Consider the following 12,547-nt stretch of genomic DNA (forward strand, 5'->3'; position numbering starts at 1 on the left):
GAGTCTTGACAACAGCACGTTTTGTTTCTGGTTTTACTGTTGCAAAGATCAAACCTGACGTTCCCTTTGAATATGACAAAATCCTCATGGCTGCACAGTTAGATTAAATATGAACATTTTAATGTCCTTTGAATTATTTCTTACTCTTTTTAATAGACTTTTGTGCTCAGTTACACACCAAAGCATCCAGCAGGGTTAAAAGGCTAAAACAACCAGCATGTACCAATTGAGTTGAATGAACAATGACAGACAAAATATCTTTCTCTTTATTTGTGTGCCATTACCAGGTTGGGTTGGAAATAGATTGCACTCAGAAGACAGGTGTGCTATCACTTTTGTACCTGCAAGTGTGAATTCTCCTCATCTAGTCCACCTGGGGATTCTCTTGAAAGAGTGTCACGCCTGTTCACCTTTAAGAGAATATTTTTAGTTACTGTTAGATTTGGTGTTACCTCGGCCTTTGTAACAAATTCACTCAAATCCCAAGGCAGCCTGATGGCTGTGATGGATGAGATGCAGGATCCGAGAGGGGTTTGTCTTGAGACAGACGCAGTCCGTGTATATGAGCATTGAGATACAGAGCTGGAGGCTCAAGTGGGACCATGTGTATCCAGTTTTTCTCATCTGGCTGTGTTGCTTTGTCCAATTACTGTACAACTGTTTTATGTGTTATAGCTACAAATGTATTATAAATAATGTAGGAGGTTTTTTTTACACAATAACTCTAGAGATATCTCATAATGATATCTATAGCTCTGTGCCTGTAGAATAAAGTATTAACAATTAATGTGACAGAGACCCCTCCCCCGCACCCACTTTCTTGTTCCCACACATACTCATGCTGAGACCCCCCCCCCACCCTTAATTATGATAATAGGTCCATCGATAATCTATTTTTAGCTCTGAATCTCCACAGCTCTGCTTCTGTCTTTTTATGACTTCCTGTCTAATTATACAAACATGTGTATGAATACATGTGCACATTCTCAAGCATGCTCTCAGGCTGGATGCACCGCGAGGTTAACCAATCAGGTTCCCTCCCCTCCACTGTCTCCTTTTCTGTTGCTGCTTCTTTCTGTTTTTCTTGCCACTCTATTATTTAGCAAAGGTCTTTGTCCCCTTATCATCTGACACCCAGCTGAGTTATTTCAGTATATCAGCTATTTTAGCTTTTGCTCCAAATGGACTTTCCTTGTTATGTTTCTACGCATTCCTGCCTGTCTGTCCTTCTTTGACACGCTCACTCCCACCAATGTGAAAAATTCTGAAGTGCTCAGTTTTCATGGATTGAGGCAGAGAATGTCTTCACCCCCTAAAGTGGCAGCTCCGAAGCTTTTCTGTGCTATTATAGATTTAAGTCATTTAAGCCATAAATCTCTGTGGCGCTCATACTACTCGCAGCGTCACCTCTTAGAGGCTTGGATACACTGGCTGATTGCAATGCAAAGACCATTTTTGGCTCACAGCCGACTTTATTCTTTATTAGCGAGAGCACGACATCCAATCAATAGTCAACAGCAGCAGTGCTTTGGGCCTCAGAAGAGCATTGCTGCCTCCACTCTGTGCAGTGTACTGTCATTCTTTATTCTGAGGACACGTGCAGCCTGTCCTGCTTTATCTAACATGTTTATTAACGAAAGATTTAAGATTTTGTGTGTGCAAAAAAAAAAAAGAAAGGAAAAAAATATCCAATGAACTGAACTCTAGGAATTCCAGCATTCGCCCGCAAAGGGTCCATCAATTATGGATGGTTTTTGGTCTCTACCTGGAAGGTTTTCCAGAATAGAAAAGATGAAGCTTAAAGACAGAGATCTGGGAACAGAGTACGGATATTACTGGGTGCCGTGTGCTTTTAATTAAAAGCTGCTTCACAGGTATTTAGTGTGAGTGGGAGGGAGAAATAGTGTGGCAGAAAAAACAGGTAATGTGCTAAACTACTCTGAGCAGAAATGTGTGAAAAGGAAGGAAGAAATAAAGAAGAGTCGGCCTATCTGCCTATCTTAACGCCAGATAGTTGATCAATATTTCCAGCTTAGATCCAACAAGGCACTCTCTCTCTGCCTCTCTCGACTCAGCTGATGTGTCCACTGAAGGAAGCTGTGGGAGAAGGCCATCAGCAGGTCATCAGTATTCCAGCAGGCTCTGCCTACTCTGGTGTAGGCAGCAGAATAATTTCATTCTGATCTTACAGATCAATAGCTGTATCCAGTGGAAGGCGACCGGCCCCACCTTGCTGGTGGAGTTTCTGTGGTGTTCACAGTAGCACTTCACATGCGGTGGATGCCCTACTTTAATTTTTTTTTTTTTTAACCTGCAGCACAGTTTATAGAGCAGGCCTCATTCTGATGGTCTCTGATACATTAGCTACAATAGCTCATGTTTTGAACCAGTGGGGAGAAGCATGTTCATAATATGAGTGAAAATGATCATCTGATTACACCTGACAATACAATCGGATAAAATACCCTTTGAATGTGTGCAACAGTATCCCTGCAGAGCTTTTAATGTTAAATGTTGGTAAAGACTGAGTCATAGGAGAGATGAGTCAACTCGTGGGGGTGGAGAAGTTATTTATTATACCTTGTGATATAATGAAATCCAAAATATAAACAAAAATATTTTGCAGCCTGGAGTTCAATCAGTTGTTGGTGGTATTATTACAGATAATAAATATGCACAAACAAATAGAATATTGAGTAAAACAGTGTTTATTACTGGTAGGATCAGAGGCTGCAGCTAAGGTGTTCACAGTTAATTTGTACAGTTTGCTGTTAAATATAAACAGTGAATGTAAATATACAGTATCCTCTATGGTATACACGATGCATACACAGCTGTGTCAGCTGAGTCAACAGTATGGCTCTCTTCCAGTAATAAAGCTCTCTAACATCACAACAACCATTCAAAACATATTTTACCAATGTAGTGCTGATCATTGTCAGACTACATCAAACGATAGGAATGGTGGGACACACTCACACCGGTGGAGTGGATTTACAGCATCCCAGCTGTGATCACCTGTGAGATGGGATTACTGTTGTCACAGTGGGCACTTTACCACCATTTTGAGTCACAAAGACAAACAAACCTAGTATGTGCAATTTTAAATAGTTTTCTAGACATTGTGTTGGTGTTTGGTGGATTGGGTGTCATTCTCTCTCTCTCGCTCGTTAGCTGTTGCTAAGCTTCCATGTTTGTTCCAAGTAATCAGGTAAATACAGTCAAGAATGTTCAGGAGGTGCACTGCAGGAGTAAAGTGGTGACAGACGATCAATAGAGATCCAATGATTAAGATATCACACTCCAGGGAGAGTTAGAGGATCCTGCGGGCCCCACTCAGTGTGTGTGTGTGTGTGGTGTGTGTGAGTCCAGCACATCCTCCACCTGCTGCTTTAATCTCCCACAGCTCACACTTCTGCTAAAACACTAGGAGGGGTTTTATTCCCTCCATTATACCTGAGCACATGTAGCCTTTATTTGTCTTTCCACAGCCTTGTCATAACTGACTTTTCAGAAGTGTTCACATGGGCAATTCAGGCACAAATCCTACGCTTTCTGGTAGCAGCATGGTCAGATCAATCAGACTAATCTCTTACCATGCTGGCCCAAGTTCTGGAAAATGCTCAGACTGGCCTCCCTCTCCACCCCAGACCAATGACTGTTTTCAGGCGTGATCGATGGAGAGCAGGGATCAACACTAGCAGACTTCACTGAGCTTGAGCTGATAGTCCACTTGGCAGAGACACAAACACAGCACCTCATTAAACTCAAAACTCCCATCGCTGCCATCACACAGCCGAGCCTTGGCGCTGCAGAACTGATGGAGATCTCTAGAGCGTTGATGCAGGAGGGCTCTAATTGCTGCATGGTAATGTGGTGCCTCTGCATTCCTGCTGTTTCGACAATAATCCAATTGGCACAGTATTGTGTGCTGTATTAGGAGGAGTGAGTTATGTTTGGTAAAACTGCCATATTGATTCACTCATTACTAAAGCAGCACAGGATTGGCTTGTAGGGACTGAATGATGGTGGTTTACAGTTTGAGTTTGCTCACACTGTTCCTCTCGTCTCTCACTGTCACTCACACATAATTGTGTGAATGGATTTGGCTATCACAAGTGATGACTCCTCAGTCAGCCTCTTCTGTTCCATTTCCCTTCCCCTCCCACTTCCTCCCATACACTTTGTTGCCTCAAATCTGCCATGTTTTTCTGTTCCTCTTCCTCTGCCTTCCTGCCTTTTCTTCTCAAGTGCCCCATTTGGCTTAAATGACCTCTCTTTTCCCTTCCTCTCCCTCTCCCTCTCTCTCTCTCTCACTCTACTCTCTCTATCTCTGCAGGTACCACCAGGCAGCCTAAGGAGGGGGAGGTGCCCGGGGTGGACTACAACTTTGTGAGTGTGGAGCGTTTTATGGAACTGGAGCAAAGTGGAGCCCTGCTAGAGAGTGGAACCTATGAAGGTGAGCTCTGGGACCTGTGCAGGAGCTATTCTGCATCTGCAGGACAAGTACAGGTGCTCGGGGAGCATAAATGGGAGCGTATGTTTCAGTATAGCTATTTTTCTACTTTTTCTTCTTGTACTACAGCGTATATCTTTACTTGATTAATTAGATGTGTCAGGTGATGCTCTCCTGCACAGCTCGAGTAAACAAAATGAGTCTTCTGCACTGATTTGTATTCTGCAGTATAGCTTCCTCTTGTGGCTGTTGAATGTCTGGTTGATTATTTCAGTCTGTGTATGTGTGTGTGCGCGCGTACATGTGTGTGAGAGAGCGAGCAGGAACTGGACAAATGCCATTTCCAAGTCATGTCAAATCTGCATCTCTGCTTTGCTACATTGTCAGAGATACATCTGCAGATTGGGGATTTTCTGGTTCATTTGCCCAGAAGCAATTTTTCTGAGCTGTGTGTCGGAACACACTCGTACAATTTATTTGTGTGAATGTAGACAAGTAGGGGGTATGGGCACGTGTGTGTGTTGACTTTTTACTATACGTCTATAAGATGCATGTGTGCTTGCTTTAACACACAAGTTTACTAGTGTCCACTCGGGGAAGCTGTCTCTAATTGGGTGGCTGCACTGGAGGTGTGCAACTCATTTGGTGAAGCACATTAAAATAAGAGAGAGGATGAGAAGGGATGAGACAAGAGGAAAGAAAGGGGGAAAGGATCTAGAAGTCGCTCAGGCTGTAGGTGATATGTTAAAAGAAAATGTGGAATGTGATTATTTTAAATTCATATTGCAGTGGTACTTTCTTTTTTGTCAACAGTGGTGGTAGTAAAATTCGGCAACATAAGCTGATCTCAGGTAAAGACACCTCTATTGTGACTAGAGGTGTAAAGACACCTCTATTGTGACTAGAGGTGTCTTTACCTGAGATCAGTGTAGTGACCTTAGATGGCTTGGAATATTCAGTATGACTTTGAACACAAGTACCAGTGTATCTGGTACCAGGAAAAACAAAACAGCAGGCTAATGTGGCTGCAAGCTTTAGCATACTGGAAAAAAAAAAAGTTTATGTATACTGTGCCCTGTGGTTGAGCAGCGTGAGTTAATAGTATGTAACAGGCTGAGCAGCAGGTAAAGGGAGATTCATCGGGTCAGATATAAGCTATGTATGCTAGCTACTGTTTTTGTTTTTACACTAATAGCCTCATAACCTTCTGGTGATTTTTCTTGCTTGTGTTGCCACCATGCTAGTACAGTTTTCTAATGCATATTTATCACGCTGTCACTGTGTCATTCCCACATAAGGTCTTCACCATTCAAAGCCTGCATAAAAAGGGTCCATTTCTAGTCCATGTTATGGACCATCCAGTTGAAATTGAATGATCTAAGTGAGTTCTTGTGCTAATCTAATAGCTTCAGTCACAGGGAAATGGTGTAAAATATAATCGAAGGACTTTATTACATTTGTGGATAACATTTAAGAATAAAAAAAGTTTTTGTACGGAAAACAGTGATGGAGACAAAAATCAGACATGGAGTCTGTAAAGTCTTGTGTGGGTTAGTGTGTGCTAGACTTGGTACACATAAGACTTATATATGTGATGATGGGAGTGAGATGAGTCACAGCTGAAGGTGGATATTGAACTGCACAAAAACCAAAATGCCTTCAGGCGTCTCAGGCATTGAATATCAGGGGAACATTTTGTTTATTTAAACCAGCGTTAAACATAAGTAGGAACTCTAAACTTATCTCTGCATGCTTTATATTCTTTAAAGCATCTCCTCAGGTTGTCCTTTAGCTTTTACAGGTGGGCACCTGCTTCCTTTGCAGTTTCACATTTGTCTGTGTTTACATGTGCTGGTGTGTGCACATTTATAGTTTTGACATGATGTGAAAATTCTGCCTGGTGAGCACCAGGCCAAGTGTGCTTACTGAGGAAGTGGTGGATGCAACAGAGCTGCTTTTAATATCTATAGGCCTCCTGCTGTGATAAAAGTGAACTGATATCTGTGGACTCTTTACTGCTGATCCTCCTTTTGTCCTTTAATGCTGCCTCCCTCCCTCCTCTTTGCTCAGCTGTGGTTTTCCTCCTTTTCCCCCTCGTCCTCTCTATGAAACCCCTCCACCATCCTCTGTACCTGCTTTAATCATCTCTCCTCAAATTATTTTAATACATTTATTCCTATATATGTATTACATTTTAACAGAAAGCAGAATTTAGAAAAAAAAGTACCAGTCAATTAAGCAGTACATTATTTGTACATTTATGACACACAGCAATGAAAAGCCATTCAAATATAGAGCCATCAACTTTTAAAAAACCTTTATTGTCTAAATAATAACAACATAGTCATATTCCCTCTCCATGTAAGTGAGATATTCATTAGCAAGGAAGGCAAGTTCCTTCCATTCTTGATCTGAACCTGCTTTGTCCTGTACTACAGGGTCATGGAGCCTTTCCCATCTGTCAATAGGCGTAAGGCAGGAGACAAAATTATTAAAGGTACTAAAAAAATGAACACTATAAAACATGAACAGAGTATCTGTTGTTTTCATAGCAGTGCATTGTAACTGAATATCATGTAATGCTCTGACAGAAAAGCAAAGACAAAAATCTTTTGTTGAAAAACAAATGACTCAAAACAAGGGCAATCAGGACAAGACAGTAAATGAGATTAAAAAATATATATGAAATAAATAAATAAATGAAAGCCCAATACTAAAAAAGTCAGGAATATGAACACTAGGAAACCATAAATAAACAGGAAAAAAAACACAATGAAAGCAGAAGGCTCTTTTATGGTAAAAGAGTCACATCCGCTCATGTGGCCATTGAGAAATGTGCAGATGTAAACCAGTTCTTAAACTCTTTTCTCTCACAGTGGATGTGGGATGTTTTCACTTGTTTTGCTCTTTGTCATGACTCAGCAGCAGCATGGCTCTGAATAAGCTGAAGAGACTTGAGAAAAGACCATCACTTTATTCCAACCTGCTAGAAATAGACACATGCTGTTTAGCACTGCTGCTCAGTGATGATGATTACTATAGGATGCTGAATAGGAAGAATAACATGCAGTCAGACTAGTGTATTGAGAGGAACAATGTGGAGGCCTGTGTTAGGTTTAGTGATGATGACGAGAAATGTTTTTTTTTAAAACACTTATTGTGTGTTGTGGGTAACGTCTGGTGTATCAGGTGATAGCACACACGTGAATGTAAGTAGACATAAACAAGCAGCATAAAAAATGCTAGTTAAAATGTATACAGAGGCAAAGCTATGATTATGTTCCAACGTAGGTCCAGTGCATTATTACCAGAGCATTATTTTATCTTAAAAATGATGTTCAGGAGCAGAGCAGAGGAAAAAAACATTTACTGTTAATCTATGTTTTTACCCTCACCCATGGCCATGAGAAGAGTCAGCTGGTTTGAGCTTTGAAACTCACTAAACTGTTGAGCTTGGTAATGTGGCTCAGCAGTAATAAATACCATCCAAACACTAAAGTGTATCTGTCCATTAGAACAAACCTATGGAGAGACTCCTGTTAACTGAAAAAAATGTGTCACTCTTTTACAGAGATTTAGTTTAAAACATACAGCAGAGTAACCAGAACTCCAAAACACAGAGCAGACATACGGTAGGGCTGTGTCTTGCTTCTATGTGCTGCAAATGTTTTATTTGGAGATTGAAGCATAAAACCAGACAATAACGAATGAATTTACTGCTGTCACAGGTTTCCAGTCCTTGTCGTGTATTTTTAGAAGACCGTAAGGTGTCTTTTGTCTTTCTGGGGGACCGAGCAGAATAATGAGCCAATAATTATTGAACTGTAAATTAAGTGCCTCATTTTTTGGGGATTGGGTGGCTGCTCCTTGAAAACATGACAGAGAAGGATAATTAACAAGTGAAAGTAAGCTTTATTAACTTTTTCTTTTCTTCTGATTTGGTAGGGTAGAAAAGTGACGAAGGCTGAAGGTTGTTTTCCTGGTATTTTTTGAAGTGATAAACATTTCCCAATCCAGTTATTCTGTCTATTTCTGTCAGATAGCCTCTTCTAAAAGCAGCCACTAATTTGTGTTTCTTTCTGAAAAACTCTGTGCTTATTAGAAATAATTATTAGGGTAATTTTATCTCAGCGCTCTGTCCAGATAGACAAGTCTTACATTTTGAAAAGCAATCATCTGTTTTAGGCTACAGCTGCCCATGAGCAGTGGACCTCCACCCTGGATGCCAGACGGCATGTTACATCACCTGAGAACTTTCTCTCGCCGTGCATGTGGGCTCTAACAGGAACACTGTTGTATACCTCTCTGCCCTCAGATAACTTCTACGGCACACCGAAACCTCCAGCAGAGCCGTCCCCGGCTGCACCTCCTCTGAATGTGAGTGAGGCCCTGCTACCCGGAGCCCGGCCAAGCGCCCAGGGCAAGAGAAAGAGGAACCAGTCAGTCAGCAACATGGAGCAGCGTGCCAGCCTGGAGCCGCCTGAGGAGGAGGAAGAGGAGAGCCCAGTTGTCAATGGCAACGGAGTGGCTATCACCCCAGGTAGCATAAGAGAGAAAAAAATTTTTATATGTGATTCTTTGACAACTTTTGTGACCATGAGGTTGTTTTATAAAATGTCATATTTAGGAAGAAGAAAATCTGTCTGTCCTCTGGGTCAAGTCTCTTTTGTAGTCCAGTTTCATGCCTGCAGTTCACACAGTAGCTACAGCAAACTGTCCCCTGATTAGTTAATAACAGGCTCTGCCTGCATGAGTTTGAAGTGCACAGGTTCTCAATAACCTTATGTAACAGAATGCACAAGGGCACCTTAATGTCTCCACTGTGATGACTAGCCAGAGTCTCATTTTGGCTTTAGCTGCTGTCTCTCTCTGTCCTCTCATTTCTCTGTCTCTCCTGCTGTCTTTCTGCCACTGGCCTTTGTCCTTGTTTCTATTAATACCACCATTTCTATCTTCCTGTCCTCTGCCATCCTCTTCCTTCTGACCTCTTGCTTGTTCTTAGTCTCTGCGGCCCTCTCCCTGCTGCCCTCTCTGCTTCCTTGTGTTTCCACTACTTCTCTTTGTAGTTTTGTAGCATATTTGTTTCTTTTTTTTTACTGATATTCCCCAGACATTCTAGAAAAACCTTGTATCTCACTTTTGATCAAAGTAAAATTTGCCTCCACTGAGTGGCTTCTTCCAGCAGGAATGTCACACACTCTTAAATTGCATGCTCCTCATCCATCATAGACGCCACCAGCTTTTCTCACTCTAAAAGTCTTTCTCTGACTCAGTCTCTGACCCCTAAAGTCTCTGTCTTTTCCCGTTTCTCAATTTCTGACATTCCTATGTTGTTTTTTCTTCGCGCTCATTGTCCTCAGACTCTGTCTCCTTCCCCCTCTCTCTCCTGGGGGTTCATAGCTCTGCAGTGGCTTGGCTCTGACTCATCATGCATGGCGTGTGTAGTGTGTATTCAGGTCTGCATGTGTGTGTGAATAAGACTGGGTGTGTATGCACGGTCCACAGAGTCCAGTGAGCATGAGGACAAGAGCACAGATGCCTCTGGGGAGGTTGCCGTTGAAGTGTCCAGCCAGGCTCAAGTCAGCGCTGAGTCCCCACCCGAAGAAGAGGAGACCCCAAAATCTCCCTCCAAATCCCCCACCAAAGTCCCAGACGCAGACGAAGAAGAGCTGGGTCCCCTGCCTGACAACTGGGAGATGGCCTACACAGAGAAGGGGGAGGTTTACTTCATAGAGTATGATACTATTAAATATGAATCTAACTTGTGGGTTTTACACTGTAAAATGTTTTTATTCTCTAGTGTGTTATTTTGTACAAGTAGCTGTTTAAATGTTTTATTTAATATTTTATATAAATAATATAAACTACTGAAATACAAATCCAATATAATGCAGCCACTTTAAAATCTTGGTTTATATTTGTCTGTGTGTACATTTTATAGCTCTGTGTTCAATAATTGATGTACTGCTAATCAGACAGAATGCGTGCACACATGCAAACTTTGCCTTTTCCTGTTACCCTTACTAATTAGTGGCTGAGGGCTAATTAATGGATTAATGGCCATTTAGTTTACCTTAGATAGACCCTTGTTTCTCTTTGCCTTTGTGCTCACACACATGCATACACAGGGGTAATACGTGTTACTTTGCACTCATTTACTTCTGTTATCCTCTCTGTCCATCACTCTTTGACCTCAGTTTGCACTCTTCCTCGTCTTATTACCCTCATCTTCAAATCTCTTTTTGTTCTTCTCTAGTCACAACACCAAAACTACATCATGGCTCGATCCTCGACTCGCAAAGAAGGCAAAGCCACCAGAAGAATGCAGGGAAGACGGTGAGTCTGAGAGACTTTCTCCTCTAAGCTTTTGTTTGTTCATGTGAGTCAAGTCTGACTTCAGGTGTTTGTGGGAGTGTGTTGTGTCTGGATATCCTGCTGTTCTTACCTGTGTTTTTTTGCTCCACGCTGCTGCACTCACTGTTTGTTTTCCCTCCATGCAACAAAAAGGACTAAAATGTGCAACAGTGTGAGGTGTCCGTTAGACTGTTTCTGCTCCCCCAGCCTACACAGGTTTTTATAAGACAAATAAATTCTGCTTTTTTTTGTTGTTGTTAATTAGCGTAGAATTGCTACTACAGAATGTGCAGAGAGGAACGTAATCGGCTTGTTCAGGGTCCTTTTTTATACATAATGACCAAATGTCCACTAATGAATTAAATTAGGGTAAGACAGAACAGCTGCATTTACACTCAGTAGCTCAGTAGCTTTATGAAATCTCAGATGAGAACAGAATACATAATCAGGGATATTCAGATATGCAGCAAAGGAATTTTCATGATAAAGAAATTAAAACTTTAATGACAGAAAGCGATGTAGTAATCTTAAGATTGTTTATAGCTTCACACAAACTAACATGCTCAAATAAGTTTAATTCTAGCTGTGAATTTGCAGCAGTTATAGAATGTTTTAGTGTGTGACCCTTTGAACAGAAGCAGCGTCTGCAGTAAAACTCCTGCTTACATGTTTTTATGAACAGCTGAGTGCTTCTTCTCTCTCTCAGACCTTTATAGGGCAGTGGAGAAAAAAAAGAAACACAGTAAACTGAAATGTGATATTTTATGTGGCAGAATATTAATGGTCCCACTCACAGTGTAGGACTTTTGTGTTGAAAGCAGTGGGATGGCATAATTTTGGTTTCAGTGACTGTTAAATTTAAGTTTTTCGATGGAGGAGGAGAAGCTTCAGTCTGTTTATTTTTGGAGTTTACTGTTGTGTATAAAAAAACATCAGTGTCTTTTCAAAGCAGGAACTATAAGAAGAAAGTAACCTAACCACACAGAAGTTTATGGGGGGAAAATGGAGAGTGTGCAGATGTCAGTGAAGTGGTGGTTCTGTGTAATCAGATATATAACAATAAGGTGATGTTACATCCCTGCTGCTGTCACAGCCTTCGGTCAGCAAATTAGTTTGTGATGTGATTCAACAGAGCGAGATCTGAATCAATACCTTCTCTACCTCTCCTCTGTGCTTCATCTCTGCAATCTTCTCCCTCCTCCATTCTCCTGTCTGTATTCCTTTTCCTCACATCTCTCTCTCTCTCTCTCTCTCTCCCTCCTCTTTCAATCTGCCGCTCTTCAATTTTCCCTCCTCTCTTTCTTTTTCTCTCCCACCTTCATTCTCCATCTCTCTCTCTCTTCCTCTGCCCAGTCTGTGACAGGAATTCTAATAACACCACTCAGCCCTGCACAAACTGGTGTTTACTCCACACACACACACACGCACACCTGTCAATTCACAAGATTTGGCAGGTATGTCTTGGTACAGGTCTGCACTGTTGAGAAGTTTCTGTCTCCTGTGATGACATCTTTTGTACTATGGATTCAGGCTCTCACAGCACCTTTAAATTCATGTTGTAGATGCTAGAAAATGTTCTTTTTCAGTATAAACAGCTCAGCAATCACATGGATGATGGAAGAATATATAGTAGTTTAATCCAAGATGCTGCTATTTACATTACTCTGTTCTTTTTTTAATAATCACTGTGGTGTCCTGCAGCTCTCAGTTATATGCTGCAGGCAGCTATCTGATGTT

The 12,547-nt window shown here is 41.4% G+C and overlaps 1 protein-coding gene across 7 annotated transcripts in view; it reads left to right on the forward strand.

Moving 5' to 3' along the window:
- The window catches only part of magi2b (membrane associated guanylate kinase, WW and PDZ domain containing 2b), a 61,027-nt gene that overhangs the window by 22,995 nt on the left and 25,485 nt on the right, over nt 1-12,547 (forward strand). For all 7 annotated transcript variants that reach the window (XM_028407400.1, XM_028407402.1, XM_028407401.1 and 4 more), the window contains exons 3-6: nt 4,340-4,459; nt 8,772-8,996; nt 9,962-10,190; nt 10,713-10,792. In XM_028407400.1, the coding sequence (XP_028263201.1) occupies nt 4,340-4,459; nt 8,772-8,996; nt 9,962-10,190; nt 10,713-10,792 (654 nt within the window). The remainder of the gene's footprint in view (nt 1-4,339; nt 4,460-8,771; nt 8,997-9,961; nt 10,191-10,712; nt 10,793-12,547) is intronic.

Source organism: Parambassis ranga, chromosome 6 (assembly GCF_900634625.1).
Source record: "Parambassis ranga chromosome 6, fParRan2.1, whole genome shotgun sequence".
NCBI lineage: Eukaryota > Metazoa > Chordata > Actinopteri > Ambassidae > Parambassis > Parambassis ranga.